This window comes from Nomascus leucogenys, chromosome 3, assembly GCF_006542625.1.
Source record: "Nomascus leucogenys isolate Asia chromosome 3, Asia_NLE_v1, whole genome shotgun sequence".
Lineage (NCBI taxonomy): Eukaryota > Metazoa > Chordata > Mammalia > Primates > Hylobatidae > Nomascus > Nomascus leucogenys.
This window is the reverse complement of record NC_044383.1, coordinates 40524685-40545861: the sequence shown is the minus strand read 5'-3', so window position 1 is coordinate 40545861 and position 21177 is coordinate 40524685. Positions and strand designations below refer to the sequence as shown.

The 21177-nt window shown below is 47.4% G+C and overlaps 2 protein-coding genes across 4 annotated transcripts in view; both read left to right on the top strand.

Moving 5' to 3' along the window:
• EXOC6 (exocyst complex component 6) overlaps positions 1-10520 on the top strand; it is a 217077-nt gene extending 206557 nt beyond the window's left edge. Inside the window, exons 21-22 of one of the 3 annotated variants that reach the window (XM_030809250.1) lie at positions 7943-8055; positions 9249-10520. In XM_030809250.1, coding sequence (XP_030665110.1) covers positions 7943-8055; positions 9249-9381 — 246 coding nt within the window. In that variant the 3' untranslated portion in view covers positions 9382-10520. Of the gene's footprint in view, positions 1-4849; positions 4931-7942; positions 8056-9248 lie in introns of those variants that run through there. The other 2 variants (XM_030809251.1, XM_030809252.1) reach the window with 2 other exon arrangements.
• Positions 10521-11349: 829 nt separating this feature from the next.
• LOC100593952 (cytochrome P450 26C1) lies at positions 11350-20694 on the top strand. The gene is made up of 6 exons (XM_003255225.2): positions 11350-12162; positions 12705-12929; positions 13417-13692; positions 15056-15211; positions 17128-17457; positions 19472-20694. The coding sequence occupies exons 1-6, from the start codon at positions 11959-11961 to the stop codon at positions 19847-19849; spliced, it is 1569 nt and encodes a 522-aa protein (XP_003255273.1). The 5' UTR covers positions 11350-11958; the 3' UTR covers positions 19850-20694.
• Positions 20695-21177: the final 483 nt, after the last annotated feature.

The window sequence follows — 21177 nt, the reverse complement described above, 5'->3', positions numbered from 1 at the left end:
ACTCCTAGATATATAGCCAAGAGAAATGGAAACAGGTTTTCAAAAACCTTGTACATAAATGTTAATAGCAGCATTTTTTTTTTTTTTTTTTTGAGACGCAGTCTCGCTCTGTTGCCCAGGCTGGAGTACAGTGGTGCGATCTTGGCTCACTGCAAGCTCCGCCTCCTGGGTTCATGCCATTCTCCTGCCTCAGCCTCCCAAGTAGCTGGGACTACAGGTGCCCGCCACCACACCCAGCTAATTTTTTATATATATTTTTTAGTAGAGACGGGGTTTCACTGTATTAGCCAGGATGGTCTCAATCTCCTGACCTCATGATCCACCCTCCTTGGCCTCCTAAAGTGCTGGGATTACAGGCATGAGCCACCACGCCTGGCCCAGCAGCATTATTTTTAATAGCCAAAAAAGATAAATGTCCATCAACTGATGATTGGATAAACAAGGTGTAGTATATCCATACAATGTATTATTATTTGTCAATAAAAAGGAATGGAGTAATAATGCATGCTACAACATGATGAACCTTGAAAACATTATGCTTAAGTGAAAGAAGCCAGTTACAAAAGACCAGGTAGGTCTTTTTGTTTTGTTTATTTTGTTTTATGTTGTTTTGTTTTAAATAGAAGCAGGGTCTTGCTCTGCTGCCCATCCTGGAGTACAGTTCATTGCTCACTGCAGCCTCCACCTTCTGGACTCAAGCTAGCCTCCCACCTCAGCCTCCCAAGTAGCTAGGACTACAGGTGTGCACCACCACAGCCAGCTAATTTTTTAATTGTATGTCGAGACAGGGTCTCACCATGTTGCCCAGGCTGGTCTCAAACTCCTAGTCTGAAGCCTTGGCTTCTCGAAGTGCTAGGATTACAGGTGTGAGCCACCATGGCAGGCCAGAAGACCACATGTTATTTGATTCCCATTTGGGGAGTGATTACTAATGGCTATGGGGTTTCTTTCAGGGGCTCTAAAATTGATTGAGATGGTTGCACAATTCTGTGAATAGAGTCAAAACCATTGATTTGTGCCCTTTAAATGAGTAAACTGTATGGTACATCTCAAAGATGTTTTAAAAAAAAAAAAAACTTTAAAAGTTACATAACAAGAAATAGAGGTTTAATTGTTTTAAAGTTATAAAAACAAAAATAGACAAAAATGGTAAGATAGCTACCCAAGAAGAGAGCTGGTATAAAGTAAGGTAAATTCTCATATGTGATAGCTGTAAAATAATCAACTCAAAATTAGAAAAATAAGCCTATTAGGGATAGTGAGATAATCACTAGAACTAAAAGAGGAGTTAAAGGCCAGACGCAGTGGCTCACACCTGTAATCCCAGCATTTTGGGAGGCCGAGGCGGGTGGATCACTTGAGGCCAGGAGTTTGAGACCAGCCTCAGCAACATGGTGAAACTCCGTCTCTACAAAAAACACAAAAATTAGCCGGGCGTGGTGGTATGTGCCTGTAGTCCCAGCTGCTTGGGAAGTTGAGGCACAAGAATTGCTTGAACCTGAGGCCAGGCGTGGTGGCTCACGCCTGTAATCCCAGCACTTTGGGAGGCCAAGATGGGTGGATCACGAGGTCAGGAGTTCGAGACCAGCCTGACCAACATGGTGAAACCCCGTCTCTAACTGAAAATACAAAAAATTATCCGGGCGTGGTGGCGTGCACCTGTAATGCCAGCTACTCAGGAGGCTGAGGCAGGAGAATTGCTTGAACCTGGGAGGTGGAGGTTGCAGTGAGCCGAGATCACGCCACTGCACTCCAACCTGGGCAACAGAGTGAGACTCCGTCTCAAAAAAAAAAAATTGCTTGAACCTGGGAGGAGGAGGTTGCAGTGAGCCGAGATTGTGCCACTGCACTCCAGTCTGGGTGACAGAGCGAGACTCTGTCTCAAAACAACAGCAACAGAAAACACAAAAAACGAATAAATAAATAAGGAGTTAAACATGGTTACTTCTGAGTACGGCAGTGAACTGTTGGTTTCATGATATGCTCCATTTGATTATTAACTATGTATTTGATAAAATTAATTTAATAAATTAACCACATAAATTCAAATGTATGTATCTATATGCTATTTTAGCCATGGTAGTGACCAAAAAGAAAAAAAACTCAAAGCAAATATGGATGTGTGTAAATCCGATTATGTAAATTTTACTGTATGCCTTTTTTTTTTTTTTCTTCAAATTCCAAACTCACCTAGAGGTTATCTAGGACTACTACATTAGCTTAGCATAGAAAAAATATTTTAAGAACATTCTACCTTTGCATGTACAGTTCACCTGAGTGAAGTGCCTTGAAGAGACTAATTCCTTTAAGCAGCTTCTGCGGCATGAAGTGCTCAGAACTCACTCCTAGTCCTCACAGAGGTGGGAGTGAAAGGACTGGCTGAGAGCAAGTCTAGCAGATGGGACATTGGAAGAGGGCAGGCTTGGGTGAGGGTGCATCAGATCCAGAAGGCAGCATGAAGGCAGTTAACACCTGAAGGCAAAAAAGTGAGGTGGCTGGAGGCACAATACTGTTTTGCTTTTTTGTATTGTAGTTTTTGCCTATGCTCCTTCTGACTGCTGCTTAAAATTCTGTGCTACATGTGGAGTTTTCCAAATGTGGTGTTTTTAGATGGCTGGAAGGGAAGGAAAATCCAGGTGCTTTAAAAATCATATAGAGCTCATCATTTGACCTCACAATATATTTCGAAAAAGGACTTGTAGTTTTTTCCAATGTAGCTAATTTAGTAAGACCCATTTTTCTTGAATTCCCAGTGGCGAATTACTCAGGATTTGTTTGAAGGACAAGTATTTCTTCCTTGAAGCAGTACTAGGGTTTAGGACTTTTGTTGTTTAAATCTCTGGAGCACTCTAGGAACCCTGGTCTCAGCTTTGTTTTTTGGAGGCAAAGGAAAAATGATCTCCTGGTTTACTTTTGGAATCCGCAAAGCAACTCTGAGGTCCCAGGTGGATTTAGTGTTTGGAAAAGGGAACTTGGGGGACTGAGGTTGACCCTGAGCCCCCAGGTTACTGTTCACGTTTACAAAAGCAAACCTGGTATCCCCAGTTGCTTTTCTCTTGAGGTTAGCTTAACTTTATTTATCTTCTGTCCTGGGTCACTGCCCTTGAGGTGCTTCAAAAGCAAAACCCAAAAGACCCAAAACAAAGAAAGCTAAATCAGATTCAAGGAAAAAATGACCTGGCACTGTGGGTTCACTTTTAAAAAGGCAAAAAGTCACTTCAAGAGTTTCATAGAATAGTTTTAAGTCTGCCTAGATTCATTGTGTCATTTGTACAAAGTGATCTCAACAGGTCTGAGACCCCAAGTTCCTTGGGCATGGATGGAGAATGAGTCTGTAGGATGGGAAACTGTCAGCAAGCTAAATGGGTTGACACAAATGAATTCCTCAGTGATTCTGAAGTGATTCAACTATTTTGAGCATATAAATGGGACCACCCATGTAACACTTCTTTCCTTAAGCTGATCTTTTTGTTTGCTGGACACACACAGGGAATGCTGAGGAAGTGAAACGTACAACTCACTTACAAATGTTGGCATACACCCACTTTATGTTATAAGATTAGTTATGAAGGGTATTTTTGAATCCTTGGTGAAAAAAAAACTTGGGATACTAATTTCAGATAATCTTACAAATCATGATGAGGTAGAACTCAGGCACATGATTTTGCCTTTTCATTTTTATATCATCCATACTTTGCTTACTTCCCAAAAGGATTTAAGGTGGAATTACTTTACTTGACTATTGGAAGAAACCCATTTATAAAACTTAATACCAATTTTCATTATCATATGCCTGACTTTATCCTTTAATAAGTAATTGTAAAATTGCTTTTGGGTAATCTGGGGAGATTTTTGTTTTTGTTCATGTTTGATCTACATCTTTGAACTTCAGGTATATGTGTTAACTAATAAATACACCTGTTGAGACCATGTCCTACTGTTTATTTACAAGACTGAAAGAGATTTTGTGTGATTAATAACAAACGTATTATTTGTGCATTGCCATCTGAAGGAAGCAAAACTTAAGTAGAGAAGTGAGATTTTTCATAATGTACATCTTAATATTAAGAACATAGTGCATCCTGTGAAGCCTAACCAATTGTGAGAGGCAGTCCACAAGGCAGCGACTGTTGGGGTAGAGAGAAGGCAAGTATCAGTGTTTGTACCTGGCAACACCCCAGTTTCCGCTTTTCTTCCCATCATACTCTGACTCCAGAGCAATCATGTTCTTTTAAAGTCATCCCAATCAAAGACCAGGGTCATCTTGGTCAGAATAGGCATGGATAGCCACCTGTGGAAATGAGTTCAGTCCATAAAATCTGGCCTGGCATAATGTTAGGTGGGACCCAGGAATAAAGTCCTGGTTTTTTGTTTTATTGTTCACTTCAATAGAACTGAATTATAAAAAGTGAAAAATGACCTTATAATTGTTATGCGTGAAGGAGACTGGTAGACCATTCAGAAATATTAACGCTACTTTCTCCAGGAAGATCATTTAACTCACTTAATGTTAGACCCAATGCTGTATCATGATGGAGTCTCTCCTCTTTATCAATACCCTGGTGAAAAGCTGGGAGAGATACAGGGATGTCACTTCACTATATTCACTTGCCATAGTTTGCCTACAAGCCAACATTGGCCTTTTTCAGAGAGCTATCAGCATAAGCTAAAGTAGCCTGTACTTATAAAGCCTAAGATAAAAGCTCCCAAGGAAACTTGGAATAATGGTCTGGCATCATCAATTAATCAGTTACTTCCTGAATATCTACTGAGTGGTTACACTGTGCTGGACACACTTTATGAGCTTGCCTGCCCAGTTTTGAAGTTTGTTTCTATTTACTTGTTCCAGCAGTACTATGCATTTGAAAAATCCTTACACACATGAAAATGAGAAATGAGAAATGAGAATATGAGATCAACATGCTTGCTGGCTCCATCTTTGCTCTCTGCCCATGTTCATGTGTAGTCTTTGGGACACAAACACTGAAATGTCTCAGCCATTGGATCTTCAGTCATTGGATTCATAGACTGAGCGGAATGAGCAGGCAGTCCACCAGCTTCTATATAAGTTAATGGTTTCTATTTTATTCTATATTAAAGTGATAGTAGCTTCTTCATGTGTTACTGTAGTTTAAATTACTAGGATTCTGTGTGAATAGCTTTTCTTTATAATTTCTTCCATGTTAACATCAAAAGATTACTGCTTTATTCCTATCTTACAATGTAAGCTCCTTGAGGAAAGAGATTTTGTCTTGTTCCAATGCTGTATCTCTGGTACCTAGCACAGTATCTAGCACGTGATAGGTGGGGAGTCAATATATGTTGAATAAATAAATGAACCTTATCTAGATCATTGGCCTTTTTATCTGCATTGGCAATTAATTCCTTAACCATTAATTTGCAAATTCGTGCAGATTTCTACAGATATCTGTAAATTAACTGTGTACAATATGTTTCTATAAATATTTATACAAAGATTAATGTAAATATGAAAGCATTTAGATTTGTCTACATATGGGCAGGTAGGTTTAATTTTGTGGTTCCTGTAATTTCTATGGATTTGCACATAAGAGATTTGCATATGAGTATCTGACCATATGTGAACATTGTAAGCATAGTGTTTCTTTATCTAGGACAGTCTGGTCTTGTGCTGTAGAAGAATCAATTCTGTATTCACAGTTGGAGTTGGTGCGGGTTTTTCATTCATTAAGTCGGCTCCTCCTTTCCCACTTGGGGGTAAATCAGCCTAGAGAAAAAGAGCCTTAAGACGTTGCTTTCTGCTGACACTGTGCATTGCACATGCACAGTTGTGCAAATACACACATATACCTGAAAGAAGAATCCTTGAATATGAGGCTTCTGTTGACAACTCTGTGAGGGGTGTTCATTATTGAAATTTATTTTAATATATAAATATATAAACCTTATTTATAACTATAGTATTAACACATATCCATTGTAGAGTATTACAAAAATAAAGAAAATAACAGTTAACCTTAATCCCACCGCATAAATAACAATCATTCTTTTTTAAAAATTATTATTTTAAAGGTGAAGTTTCATTATGTTGCCCAGGGTGGACTCCTAAGTCCTGGGCTTAAGTGATCCTCCCGCCTCAGTCTCCAGAGTAGCTGGGACTGCAGGAACACACCACCATGCCCAGCTTATAACAGGCATCCTTAACATTTTTGCGAATTTTCTTCCAGTCTTTTTGGATGGGTTTTTATGTAACTTAAGTAGCAACATTTATCATAAACATTATCCCAAGTTATTTAAAATTCTTTGTAAACATTAATTTTAATAACCACATGATAGTCATCATACAGATATACATCACTACTGAACCAGTCTCTTAATATTGAGATTTAGGCTATTTTCAGTTTTTGATAACACAAATAACATTTTTGAGATTAATATCTTTGTGCGTAAATTTTTTTCTGTTTCCTGAAGTTGCATTCCAAGAAGTAGGATTGCTGAATCAAAGGGAGTGGCCATTTTTATAAGGTTCTTAAACACATTGCAGAATCACATTCCAGAGAAGTTATACTAATTTACACTCTTACCATCTGAGTGTATGAAAGTAACTTTTCCTCTTTGTGAAAGGAGGGAAAAATGTGGCCAAACAACAGTTAAAAATTACACAGAACTTTAAATAAGTTCCCTTTTCTTTTTCAGACAGTATATTCTTTAACATTGTCTCAGTATAGTTTCTATCCTAGTGTTTCAACTGTTGGTATGGCCCAGAATGGTGTCTTGTCTGAAACAAAATAGAGTGGCTTTTCATAGTTAATATTTTCATTATAGAATTTTCTGCCTGTTGTAAGAAAATCTCTATTAATAGCTGTAAATTGGATGGGGAAAGAGTCAAGCAACTTCTTTACCTTCATCAAGAAAAGCTAGTTTCTGGTAACCTTTCTTTATGAGGTTTTAATCACCCCAGAGTTTTATCCCTCTCAGAGTCAGTGGTCGGCTCTTGTATCCCATCAGTAAATGCAAATGTTTCCTCCATTTGAAAGCAAAACCAGTAAGACCCCTTACTTATAAAGTGAGTTAAAACAAAAAGAAAGAATATAAAAACTAAAGGAAGGTAGTAAGTAAAGCATTTAGCTTTCTGAAACAATTCAAATGGGGATAGGAAGTTGGTTTTAAATGGCTTAAGGGGGATTAGGGTTTTAAAGTTGGATAAAGAGTTTGGTGCTTAGGTTTAGGCATGGCATTGCTTTTAAAAGATTACTTCCATATTTGACAATGATTCTAACTGGAGATTATAAAGTAAATAGTCAATTTTAAGACACCACGGGAAACAAGAGGGTTTCTTTTTTGTTGTTGTTTGTTTATACAAAATGGTAGCCTAGAGTTAACAGGCTGAATCCTGAAGCCCTCATTTCATAATACTGCAGAGGATCTATCACCAGAGAGAATCCAGCAGAGGTTGTTTAATGCACTTAATTGAGATTATCTGAGCTTTTGGTTTAAATTACTTTGGAAAAAGTCTTAGGTGCAAACAGCGTCCTTGAAAGGTAAACATACTTACCTCTAAGAAAAAAAGGTTTAATTTAAGTTCTTTAAAATTCTTCATACAGGTTAGTAGCACCAACCTTTATTAATTAAATCTGGGTACTGACTAATGCATAAAGATAAAATTTCTATACATCAGTACAAGGGTTAATATATATTAAGAGTGTTTTCATTATTTTACAATTATTTGAAAACACAAAGTATTTTACTAGAAAACAACCCCCGGCATTTTTAGTAATTTCAAAGTAAAAAAGATCTATTTTGGTTGTAAAGTACAGTTAATGAAGTTTTAAAAATGAATTTCCGTATTCCGTTCCATCTAAGAAGCAAGCCATATTAAAATGGACCAAGGACAGCATATAATTTAAGTATTAACTGGGTAAATAATCAAAAGTTGATTTAACATTTCCCCCATCTTTCGCAGCTCCTTGACCTGTTTATGGTTTGGGATTGGTCTACTTACCTAGCTGATTATGGACAGCCAGCTTCTAAGTACCTTCGGGTGAATCCAAACACAGCCCTTACTCTTTTGGAGAAGTGAGTATATTCTGAAAACTTTTTTGTATAACATTTTAGCACCTTTTGATTCAGTGATAAACTGAAGAACTAGAGATTTCTGTCAAAAAAGAAAAGTCTAGATGGAAGCTTAAAAGCTCACTCTAGTTTAATGACCAAAAAAATAAACTTTTCTTTCTTGCCCTTCAGAGTTGGTATAGTTTCATAAGCAACTGCTGTTTATATTGATGTGAACAAAACATCTTTCCTTTTGTGTCCTGAATTGCAAGCTTAATTGACCTTAGAAATATGTTTACTGGGGATGTGACAATTGGAGCTTTCTTTAAAAAAAAAAAATCTGTAACTCAGGAAAGAAGGTATTTTGTCAAATGTGACCAGGAATTGGAATGTTTGCCAGCAGTGTTATCTAAATCTTAGCATTATGGACTTGGATTCTTTGCAGGTAGAGAAATATGTGATTTGAAAAAAACAATACAGTAAAAACTGAGGTAATAGGATTTACTGATGCATCTTGTCCAACTAAACATAAATTTAGGTGTTAACTTTTCCCTTTCATTATGTGACAGACTTTTTCTTTACTCAATCATATTTCATTTAAAATGTCACTATTGGGAGGCTCTCTGAATCTGCTGTGATTCTGGGGGCTGCTGGATAAGAAAATAAAAATAAAAAAGTATCACTATTAAAATTTTCAATTTTTAAATTAAACTTGTTATTTTCCTATATTTCAAAATATTTGTGGTATATTTGATTTGAAAGGACAAGAGAAAGTGTTTAAAATAAATGTAAATTTAGTTTACAATGCCATGAAATGCAACTGAGGCAAAAACATCGCTATTTTACATTTTCTAATGTTATTTTCCTTTCACCTTATCTTGCTATGAATATGATTAGCAGAGTCTATACGGGGTATGTATTTTAGCATACTTTGTGGAATAATATTAGAAAATAGTATGATAGTAGCAAACCTAGCATATTTTAGATGTACATACTAATGCAAAAATACCACTTAACATAGAATGTAAAATAAAGCTTCTAATTTTTTGCATGGTTACTATATCTGTATGTTTATTTAGCACCTACTGTCTTTGAACTATATTTTTCAAGCATAGGATTAGAGTGGGATAATTCAGAGCATGCCAAGATATTTTACTTGTGACAGCTTAGCTTTTAATTTTCTTTTACTAAGCTTCTTCATTCACATATGTTTCTAGGATGAAGGATACTAGCAAAAAGAACAATATATTTGCTCAGTTCAGGAAGAATGATCGAGACAAACAGAAGTTGATAGAGACAGTCGTGAAACAGCTGAGAAGTTTGGTGAATGGTATGTCCCAGCACACGTAGACCTCATGTGGCTTGCACTCAGTGACACCAAATCCATGATTCAACGTTGATCTGAAGCAAGTATTGGTCATGATACAGTAATTTGTTTACAGAATCCAAAAATACAATAGAGAAGATACATGAGGGCTTAAACAAGAAATAGTAATAAATATCATTTGTATGGATTTTTAAATAATCGAATACTATTTTATATATGGAAAAAAATGACCATTTTTTCACTTTTAGGGGAAAATGCAAAAGTGTAATACATAAATTGTCACAAATTGTACATGAAATTGATTACAAATACATTTGAAAAACATATGCCTCTACTTATAAGTATTTTTTTCTATTTAGACTTGAATGATAATCTGTTTTTTTATCAGTATATAGCTTTGGAATTCAATCATGTCTGATATGGTAGTATTTCACTACCATTTTCTGACTTTTAGCTTTTATTTTCACCTCAATGTGATTTAAGCAGACCAAAATTTCTAATTCTGCTAATTCTGAAGGGGAAATAGACAAATCTTTAAAGCTGCCTGAAATCAAACTTGATTTAACTCAGTAAGAATGTGAATTATTTGTTCTACTTGGGTGGTTTAATTTAATCGTTCTGAATATGAACAAAATGTTTTGGATTTTCTAAAGATGCAGTGTTGTTTCTGTTCATCAGGGTTAATATTTCTAACTATATTGCTTGTAGCTGACCCCTTTCTGGATTTGTTTGGTTTGGTTTGGTTCCAGTTAAAAGAGAGGACAGGAACTAAATGGGGCTAACCACTTCAGGTGCAGCTTGTGTGAGGGTAGATGGTTCCTGCACACAGAAGTTACCACAGGGGTCAGGTTACTTTCTTCAAATAGCAGATTTCAGTACTTTATCCTCATTGGGGAAACAAGCCAAACCAAATGAACTCTGGAAAACCTAAAACAAATGTACATTTTCCTTTGTGTACGTTTCCGTGGTCCAAATGGCAATATAAATCCAGTCTTTATTCTCCCTTTGTTGTATTTATGCTGAATCTTCCCTTTGCCTTTTCAGGATTTAGGCCTGTAAGAAACTATGCCTGACTCTGTAAAATAAGTATAAACAATTATATGTACATCTCTGGATTTTGTGATGAAATATTAAAAATATTGAGCAAGTTGTTGAAAATGCATTACTCTTTTGTCTATTCAGAGCTTACTGATTTAAAACAAGTGCTTCCTGGAGAAAAGGCGTATTATTTCCTAGTTATTGGAATGGGAGTGGCACCAAAACAGTATATATACATACACACATATATATATGCCCCTGCACCCCTCCACACACACCCCAGGTTGCGCTGCAGGGACAAGGACGAGTGAGTCCTGAGGCATTTGGAACCCATGAATGGGACGCACGAAGCCCAAAACGCAACAATGTAGATTGACAAGAGTCGTCGGGCAAACTCGGGGGAGGGAGGGAAGGATGAATTCGGTCCTTGAGACCGGAAAGGTGCTCGTGGGTATCCGCTTCTGGAGACTTAGGACGTCTTTATGAAGCCTAGGGCAGCAGTGGAACTGCCATCTTTGGAAGGATACCTGACGTGGTAGATCAGAGAGCCGGGAAAGGTGGGGAGCTGTCGGAGAATCTCGGCTGCGCTATCCCTCGTGGGCTTTTGTGATGCCAACGCAGGCGTCGACGACTGCAGTTTCCCTGAAATAGTCGGAGCAAAGGGGAGAAAAGCCCAGTTCTTTCACCTTGGAGTGGCGAGAGAAGGGCACCTAGAAGCTCGAGGGTGGGGACCGCAGAGGGAGCCAGCGGCCGGGGGTGGGCCAGGAGCGCTGCGGGGCGCAAGACCGGGTCAGTTCTGCGCGTTGGGTTCGCCCACTTTCTGAGCACCTGTGAAGAGCGGGGAAAGTCTGGCGCGAACCCGCAGGCCCCTCCCGAGGACGCGCGCGGGGCGAGCCCCCAGCCCAGCTGGAGCGCCCCAGCGCCTGCCACTCCCTACTCAGAGCCCCTCCGTGAGCGCGCCGCTGCCCACCGCCTCCAATCACCACTCTGCGTGGAGCGCTTTAAATATGCAAAGACACGTCACGTTGTGTGAACTGGGATCGGTCCGTAGGGAGGGAGCCAATAGCTATATAAACGTGTCCAGCGTGGGCCAAGAAGGGTTAAACGACTGGAGGAGGGAGAGGTGGGGCGGGGGTCTGCAGACCAGGTTGGCAACACTGGTGAGTTGCTCTTCTTTCGCCCTCCTTCGCTGCTTCTATCCAAAGGGTGCTGAGCCCGGGAGGAGGTGGGAGGTGCCCCGCGGAGCGGGAAGTGAGCGTTCCCGAGGCAGCAGGCACCTTCGAGAGGGACTGGCATTTGGGCCCAGGAGCCAGGAAAAAGTCCTGAGCGTGCCGGCCTCGAGGAAGGCACGTTCCCTAAGGGCGCACGGTCACTGCAGTCTTTCACCGCCCGTCTGTTTTTAGAACAGAGTTCTCGGCTGAGCTTATAAATCTCGGGCTTGGCCCCCAAACCCCAGGCCTTTTGCGGACGGAACAGGTGAGCACTGCGCACTGCTCGCGCCCCGGTTCTTGCGTCCCCTGCTCTCCCTGCGCTCTGAACGGCCTGGCCCCGGCGGGCTCATCATGTTCCCTTGGGGGCTGAGCTGCCTGTCAGTGCTGGGGGCGGCGGGCACTGCTCTCCTGTGCGCCGGCCTGCTGCTCAGCCTGGCCCAGCACCTCTGGACCCTCCGCTGGATGCTGAGCCGGGACCGGGCCTCCACCCTGCCTCTGCCCAAGGGCTCCATGGGCTGGCCCTTCTTCGGCGAAACGCTGCACTGGTTAGTTCAGGTAAGCAGTCCTTCGACCCCGAGCGCTAATACGGTCCCTTCTTCCCCTGGCTCCCACTGGACCCTCCTGAGTCTCAATGCCCATGGGATTTGTAGCCAGTCCCTGCCCATCGCCCACGACCACGGGAAGCGCGCACAACTCTCGCCTTTGCCTAGCTACTCCGTTCGCTCGAAGGGACCTCAAGTCACTGGAATTCTCCCCAGAGCAACTCCCCGACACGACGCAGGGGGTAAACATAAGGGGTTTTAGGAAGGGGTCTGAGGAGCACGTCCTGCAAGCGTAGAAAAGGAGCCTGGGGCTTGGCTCAGCTGTGAGCCCTTGGGCGCTCACTTCTTCACTCTGAGTCTGTTTCCTCATCTCACCAATAGGAACAGGAGCATGTACATTCCCGTAGAGTAGATGCCAGGCCCATTGGGGATCTTGTTTTGTAAACGCGCCAGCCAGGGACAGGGAGTTGTGATCAAAAGGCAGCTGGGAAGTCTGGGTCAGATCCCAGCCCAGGCCCAGAAGTTCCAGCTCTCCACCCTCCGCCTCGCTCGCAGGGCTCGCGCTTCCACAGTTCTCGCCGAGAGCGCTATGGGACAGTGTTCAAGACGCATCTGCTGGGCAGGCCAGTGATCCGCGTGAGCGGCGCGGAGAACGTGCGCACCATCCTGCTGGGCGAGCACCGCCTGGTGCGCAGCCAGTGGCCGCAGAGTGCGCACATCCTGCTGGGCTCGCACACACTGCTAGGTGCGGTCGGCGAGCTGCACCGGCGGCGGCGCAAGGTGAGTGGAAACCGGAATGGGCCGTAGAAACGTCGGATCCGCGGTCCCCGGCATCTGCCATGGGCCAGGCCGGGGCCGCGGTGTTGGATTCACTGTGAACCCGACCAAGGTCCCTGGTAACCAGCGGGTGGCCTTGGGCGGGTCCGTTACCTTCAGCTTCGGTTTATAAAGTTAGGACTGCGCTAAAAGATTCTTTCATCTCCCATCTTCCGTGGCTGTGATAGCAGAAGCGCTGGAGACTCAGACCTAGAAAGGGGCCAGGGAAGACTTCTTAGAGGAGATGGCAGCTGGAGCCTGGATGGTTGGGAGGGACTGTGTGCATCAGAGCAGAACTGGGGGAAATGGCGAAAGCAAAAGCTAGCAAGAGTTTAGGTCTGGGCTGCTTAGAAGAGGGAGAAAGGACCGGAACTGGCCTTCTGGCTACTCCGGAATCGCCAAGCAGAGGAGGCTCGACCGCCGCCAGCGCTGATCACGCGCGCTCCCACAGGTCCTGGCGCGCGTGTTCAGCCGCGCCGCGCTGGAGCACTACGTGCCGCGCCTGCAGGGGGCGCTGCGGCATGAGGTGCGCTCCTGGTGCGCGGCGGGCGGGCCGGTCTCAGTCTACGACGCCGCCAAAGCGCTCACCTTCCGCATGGCCGCGCGCATCCTGCTGGGGTTGCGGCTGGACGAGGCGCAGTGCGCCACGCTGGCCCGGACCTTCGAGCAGCTCGTGGAGAACCTCTTCTCACTGCCTCTGGATATTCCCTTCAGTGGCCTGCGCAAGGTACGGCTGCCCCGGCTCCAGACCTTCCTCCGAGGCTCCGCGCTGCGGGCGGGCCTCCCAGACCCAGACGGGACGCCCTCGGCGCACCCCGCGCGTCCGTCACCTCTGCGGGGGTGGGAGGCGTCGTGGCGGTGGCGTGGCGGTGGGCTCTGGGCCTGGCCTCTGTGCTGGTTCGCTGGTGTGACCTGGGGCGGGCCACACGCCCTCCGTGGGACGCGCCTGCCGCGACGCGCTCCAGCCTGAGCAAGCGCGGGCCGCCAGAGTTTGGGGTCTCGGTGGCAGGCGTCCGGCCAGTCGGTCCGACTCCTTCCCATAGCGGCGCCCCTGGGGCCGGCCTCCATCACCTCTTCGGAAGCCCAGATGGCTGCGGAACCGAGGAGAGCGTGAGGGCTGCAGATGAGCCCCGGTCCAGCCCAGCGCCAGCCCCGGACCCAGGGGTGTGGGCGCCAGCTCCACCGGCCTGGACCCGCTAGGTTTCGGGATCAGAGAACCGCTGCTTCTCCAGACTTCAGAACAATGGGCAGGACCCGGAGAGCAGCTAGGATGCCCCATCCCGCCTTTTGGTCCCCTGTTCTGGGACTTCCCACTGTTTAATTCCCTGGTTTTCAGTCACCTGCATAAAAATAATATGTGTAAAGGATCATGGTATAGGCTGATCACCGTGGATACATTTTCTGATCTAATCCTCGCAGCCTGCAAAGTGTTATGATTCTCATTTTATTGGCCAAACTTATTTTATTGACTTACCCAAGATCACACCATTAGTAGGGGCACGAACAGGACTTTAACCTCATCTCCTCTGACTATGGAACTCAAGTGCTGAATTACAGTGCTTTCCCCGGGGGAATGCTTTTGCTGCGGCTATTCCCTGAACTCTGGAGAGGCATCCCCTCTTGCCCACGCCCTTACAGAGGCTAATGCTTACAAATCCAATAGTGTCCTCTAAGTCAGAGCTTTGCTGGGTGCATCAAGGTGCCCCAGCCTAAGCCTAGTACAGGGAAAGGGCAATGGGCTGACACTAGCCGCACTGGGCTCTGTGCCAGGCACGGACATGGACAGCTGTGTGACTCTGGGCAACTGCTTGACCTCTCTGAACTTCAGCATCCTCTCCTCAGGATGACAGTAACTCTGCTGTGACTCAGAGGGGGATTGTGATAATCAAGACAGAATGATGTTTGTGGACAGTGGACATATCCCCGACCATTTACTGAGCCCAGCCATATGCCAGGCCAGGAACTAAGCTGGGAAGCTGTTAACACAAGGATGTTGGCAGAGCCAGTGCTGAGAAGGTTTTCTGGGTAAGTGGCGGGGCTTGGCCCCCTTAGCCTTCCTGCCCCATCTTTCTTCTCTCCCTGCACATCAGGGCATCTGGGCAAGGGACCAGCTGCATCGGCACCTGGAGGGGGCCATTTCTGAGAAGCTTCACGAGGACAAGGCTGCAGAGCCGGGTGATGCCCTCGACCTGATCATTCACAGTGCAAGGGAGCTGGGCCATGAGCCCTCCATGCAGGAGCTGAAGGTAGGTGCTGACAGGCCGCTCCTTCTCCCCTCTTTTGCATTCCCAGCAGGTCCCTACACCAATGCTGCATCCCCAGAGCCACATCCTGTGTGGCCCCACTTTGAGGCACAGGCAGTCCTCAAGATGAGGGGCAAGAGGAGACCTGGGTTCCAGTAATGACTCAGCCACACTCACTAGCTGTGCAGCCTTCAGCCAGCTGCCACCCTTGTCAGTAGGAGAACTGAAAGCGAGAACCCTAGGCCCATCTTTGCAGGTTTCCGGCCACAAATGGCTCTCTCTCCTTTCCTTCCCCCACTGCCCTTCTCTGCCACTCCATGCCTTTGCCTGTGCTGTCACCCTGCCTACAAAGCCCTCATTATTCATTTTTTCTACAAACTCTAAGGGGCTCAGGATCAAACTCCACATCCTCAAAGTTCCCTTCTTCCTTCCAAAATCACCTCTCTCCTTCTATGAGCTACCTTGGCACCCGGTACCTCTATCTGTCTGTCTTGTTGCTGTGGATCTCCTGGAGAATTAGGACCCCTCCCCTTGTACACACATCGCACACACAGTGGATGGGAGGTGGGAAGCTTTGGAATGGCCCCAGGACTTGCTTGAGCACCCAAAAAGGAGTGGAGAAGTTAGGGGGAGGGGAAGTTAAAAATCGGGAGACCTCAATCTTCCATAAGCAACTCCTACTCATCCTTTCTCTGGGCCTCAGTTTCCCACTTTCTACCAGAGACATCCCTGAAGGGTAGGCCTCAGCTTTAGCTTCTTTTCTGTGGTTAGAACTAATAAGAGCATGAGCAATGGGCTCATGAATCCTGGCGGAGCCAGGTGGATAGGGAATGTTCTGGGCTAAGGGGAGTGGAGTAGAAAGGAGAGGACAGGACTGGGGAGGGGTGACAGCACCCTCCAGGTTCTCAGGAAGGGACTCACTGGCCAGGAATCTTCAGTTCTGGGCTGGACATCAGGGGCCAGGCAGGGAGGATGCTGGGGCTCTGGAGTCTCCATCCCAGTTACCCTCTTGTCTGGGGCAGGGCGGGTTAGTGAGCAACCAGGTCATTCATTCTACAAATATTATGATGTACCTATTCAGTGCCAGGCTCCACGCTGGGACTGGGAATACAGTGGTGAGCGAAACACAGCCCATGTCCTCGAGGTTCAGGAGGGGAAGGAACACGTTCATCCGGTGATAGCAGGAATCAATGTATAAAACAAACTGTGGGTGCTGCCAGCAAGGAAAACACTGGGACCTGAGAGGGCAGAGGCAGGGCATTGGAGCCTGGAGGATGAAGCCACCAGGCCCCTTGCCTGCCCTTCTTGAGCAGAGCAGACCAGGAAGACATTTAGTGACTCCCTGTGACCATTCCGGTAGGGAGAGGATGAAGCCATGATGCCGGCACTGCTGCTGCAGGTGCCTTTGTTGCACTGCAGCCATTGTCAGGCTGTTCCACTGGGGTTGGCGGCGGCACCACCAGGTGGTTAAGAGCACTGGACTCCTGAGCCCGCCTGCCGGGAGTGCTAGCTGTAGGGACCTTGAGCACTACTCTGGAGCCTCCGTTTTCAACTCCATAAAACAAGAGCAGCAATTGTGCCTCACAGGGGGGAGGTGAGAACCGAATGAGTGAATATGCTTAAAGCACCAAGAAGAGTGCATAGAGTAAGTTCTCACATTCTCTCTGGGAACCATCGCCAAGACGGGTAGATAGATACTAATGTTGCCTGTTGCTATAGCTGACTTTCCCAAATGGCGGACTTGGGATTTAATCGACTTCAAAACCGTACACACAGTCACGGCGGTAATAGCACTTCCCTGCCCCCTGGCTTTTCGCAATAGTAAATTTGGGTGCTTTTCATCTGCACGGGGCCGTCGGGTCAGCGCCCCGGGCGACTCCACCGCCGGAGACTCAGTGCCGCCCGGGGCTGTCTTGCAGGAGTCGGCTGTGGAGCTCCTCTTTGCCGCCTTCTTCACCACGGCCAGTGCCAGCACCTCGCTCGTCCTGCTGCTACTGCAGCACCCGGCGGCCATCGCCAAGATTCGGGAGGAGCTGGTGGTGCAGGGGCTGGGGCGCGCGTGCGGCTGCGCGCCCGGGGCCGCTGGGGGCAGCGAGGGGCCCCCGCCCGACTGCGGCTGCGAGCCCGACCTCAGCCTCGCGGCGCTGGGCCGTCTGCGTTACGTGGACTGCGTGGTGAAGGAGGTGCTGCGCCTCCTGCCGCCGGTGTCCGGGGGCTACCGCACCGCCCTGCGCACCTTCGAGCTCGACGTAAGTGCGCCGTGCCAGCCCATGGCCAGCCTCCTGTCTCCTGCCGCCTGCTGCCTGCCGCCTGCCGCGGCGGCGCCCAGGTGGGAGGAGGGCGGAGGGATTCGGAAGGCGCGGTCCTGTCTTTTGCCCTCAGAGCCTCAGCTTTCCGTCCTATAAAATAGGCTGAGCCTTGTTCCACCTCCCCGGGTTCCCGGCTGAGGGACGCAAAGCCTGGCGAGACGGCAAGGTTAGGGATCTCGTACCCTTCAGCTTTCGGCAGCGGTCCGGAACCGTCAATTCAATGAGAGCGGAGTTTTAGAATAAAAATACTCTTATATCCGTGCAGCACCCCGCCCCCCCCCCCCCAGCCAGTGAGTGTGGATGGAGAACAAAGAGGGGTAGAGCACAGGACATACTGGCCCCTCTGGCTCCCTCACAAGATCAAGGAACCCCTCATTGTGACCCGTCCAGGGTTCTAGCTGGGGCCAGATTCCGGGGCGGGGGGGGATTAAAATACTGAGTAGACGCTTCATCTCTGATCGGGCCAGTTTGGGCTGAGCAAGGTTAAGGTCTAGAACTGACTCCATCTCCGTATGACCTTGGGCAGTTCCCTCTTCACTCTGGGCCTCAGTTTACTCTCTGCAAGGAAGCTGTCTTGGTCCTTTTCAGCTCTGACACTCCATCCAGGTGAGGCCGGGCTGTAGGGGTACAGTGGTGGCCTCAGGCAGTGGTGCTCTGGCTGTGCCAAACTTCGGGTGTTTGCCTGAAAGGCTGTCGCTGCAGTCCCCTGAGCACCATGCTTGGTGGCTGGGTGGCTCCAGGCAAAGATGGGCATTCCACAGTGAACATTTGTGGCACATTGCGTGCCAGGGTTCAGGAGGCATCAAAGGGACTGGGATTCTACCCTGGAGGGGCTCCACTTGGAGAGGAAGGGGGCCGGGACTGACAGCCTCATCCCACTTGGCGGTGTGAAGAGAGTGATCTCTAGGGCTGGATGACACCAACACATTTCGAGAGCTGGAGTTTGAACTGGAGCAGTGAAAGGTTCGGATGGGAGAGCCTATTACAGAGAGAGCAGACTCAGACAAAGGTGGATGTTGAGAAGTGTCTTGAATGCGGAATCAGTCTTGGAATGCAAGCTTCATTCTGCAGGTGCTGGAGTGCCCTACAAGACCTTAGGGAAGCACAGAACCAGGGTGGTGAGCAGAGGACAGGAAAGGGTCTTAGCCACCCTCCAGTTCACAGATGAGAACACTGATGTCTAGAGAGGAGAGAGAGCTCCTGGGATGATTCCAAGATGTTCTGTTCCCCAGTTAGAAACTTTGAGTATTCACCCTGGAACTTGATATGAGGGTAGCAGTGTAGTCAGGGGGGTGGAAGACGTATCAAAAAGCCAAATGGTTGAAAAAGCTAGGAGTGGGCAGAGGGAACATGAAAACTGCCTTTCAGCATTTTAAGGATGGCCAGTTTGATTCTCATGTGCGCCTTCTTAAAGTGTGGTACCAAATCTGAACATTATTGTCCAGCTGATGGATGGGAAGGATGGGAAGTTTTCAGTTCAATGCAAAGAAGAACTCTACCATGGAACTGACCTCGAGGAATTGTCATGTGCATTTCTCCCACTCTAGCAGCTGGGAGGCGTAGCACTAGAATTTAGGTCTCCTCATCTAAGGTCAGAAGAAAAAAAGACAAAACCAAACGAGAACATAACTAATAGTTACCGTTTACTGAACACTCATATGTGCCAAGTCCTTAATTTGAATCCTCACCAACAAAGTGGCCATTTTTCCCCTCATTTTTTCAATGAGGAAACTGAAGCTCAGAGAGCCTGCGCATCTAGCCCAAGGTCATACATTTCACCAGTGAAGGAGTTGAGATTGGAATACAGAGCTTTCTCCTGGTTTCCGGGTTAATCGCGGGTTCCTCCTGATTTTCGGAAGCCTGATGGAAGCACCAGGGTCAGTTCAGGCCCCCCCCCCCCCCCCCCGGTTTCCTGGTGCCTCGTGGTCAGGCTGATCTCCTCGCCTCTCTGCAGGGCTACCAGATCCCCAAGGGCTGGAGCGTGATGTATAGCATCCGGGACACGCACGAGACGGCTGCGGTGTACCGCAGCCCTCCCGAAGGCTTCGACCCAGAGCGCTTCGGCGCAGCGCGCGAAGATTCGCGGGGCGCTTCCAGCCGCTTCCATTACATCCCTTTCGGCGGCGGTGCGCGCAGCTGCCTCGGCCAGGAGCTGGCGCAAGCCGTGCTCCAGCTGCTAGCTGTGGAGCTGGTGCGCACCGCGAGCTGGGAACTGGCCACACCCGCCTTCCCCGCCATGCAGACGGTGCCCATCGTGCACCCAGTGGACGGGCTGCGGCTCTTTTTCCACCCCCTCGCTCCTTCGGTTGCGGGGAATGGGCTATGCCTCTGACATGCTTGCGCTCTAGGACACGGCTTGGCCGGTGGCTGTGGCGCGCACGCAGCGCCACCCATCTGCGGCTCCCCAATGTAGCATCGCCCGCCCACTCGTTCACTCATTCAACAATCTTTCAACAAATATTCGCCAAACGCGGATGTGTGCCGGACTCGAGGAAGGAGGAGCGCGAGCCACCGCTGCCGCGCCAGAGAAGCATCTAAGCCCATGGGAAGATGCCTTCTGCGCTCCGCGCCCTGAGGAAGGAAAAGGTCGTGAGCCAAGCAGGAACGGAGGGAATAGATAGATCCCCACGAGGTGCTGCTTGGCTTCCCCTTCCCGAGCCAGTCCAGGGAGGGTGCATGGATGGGGGAAGGCGGGGTAGGGGTGGCCGGGGAGTGGGGATATTGCAACTCGGGGACATTGCAGAGAGACCCGACGCACGCGGTGGGACCTGCAACCCTTGTAAGGAAGCGGGCACGCCGTGGGCGTAACCCTGGCCTGGCTTTGGGCCATAGAAAAAACACACAGAGGACGCCCGACGGAAGGCCCTCTGGCAGATGGCGTCTGGCTTCGTGCGCCTTGACCACTCTGCCGGTCTCGGCAGAAACTGGGAACTGTGGGCACTTCCAGGCTCGAAAGGGCTCAAGGTCACCGGATTCTGCTGGCCACTTCTGAAAAGGAAAAATTCCTACCTTAAGAACGCATTTACTCTTGTCATGTATACAGAGGAGAATAGGCACACCAACACGTCTCCAACGCTGGATTATTTTCATGGGAGGTTGAGACTTAATTAGAGAGGTTTGAGATATTTGTACCAAAAATAGGAAGGCCAAGAAATAAAGTGTCTTGGGAGTGGTTGAGTGAGGAGGCTAGGGTTTAGCTGGGCAGCTGCTCCCTGGGGGTAAGGCACTGGGGTGCAGGGTTGGGGAGGCCGGGGAAGGACCCACCCCAGGGTGTACCCAGAGAGGAGCTGGGAGCTGGGCAGCCTGGGGCCTGGGCTGCCCTGACTTCTCTCTGAGTATAACCCCGGAAGCTGGGCTGTTAATTGTCTCCAGGTTTCAGGGACCTTATTTTAATTTTTATTTTTTGAGACAGGGTCTTCCTCTGTGGCCCAGGCTGGAGTGTAGTGGCACAACCAGCTCACTGCCACCTCTGCCTCTCGTGCTCAAGCCGTCCTCCCATCTCAGCCTCCCAAGTAGCTGGGACTACATCACGTGCCACAATGCCTAGCTATTTTTTTTTCTATTTTTAGTAGAGACAGGGTTTCACCATGTCACCCAGGCTGGTCTCAAACTCTTGGGCTTAAGGGATCCATCTGCCTTGGCTTCCCAAAGTGCTGGGGT

Excerpts from the sequence above, each read along its gene's own strand:
- LOC100593952 (XM_003255225.2), top strand. The coding sequence starts at position 11,959 with ATGTTCCCTTGGGGGCTGAGCTGCCTGTCAGTGCTGGGGGCGGCGGGC. Across the intron at positions 12,930-13,416 it reads TGCACCGGCGGCGGCGCAAG|GTCCTGGCGCGCGTGTTCAG; the intron begins GTGAGTGGAAAC and ends GCGCTCCCACAG. Across the intron at positions 13,693-15,055 it reads CCTTCAGTGGCCTGCGCAAG|GGCATCTGGGCAAGGGACCA; the intron begins GTACGGCTGCCC and ends CCTGCACATCAG.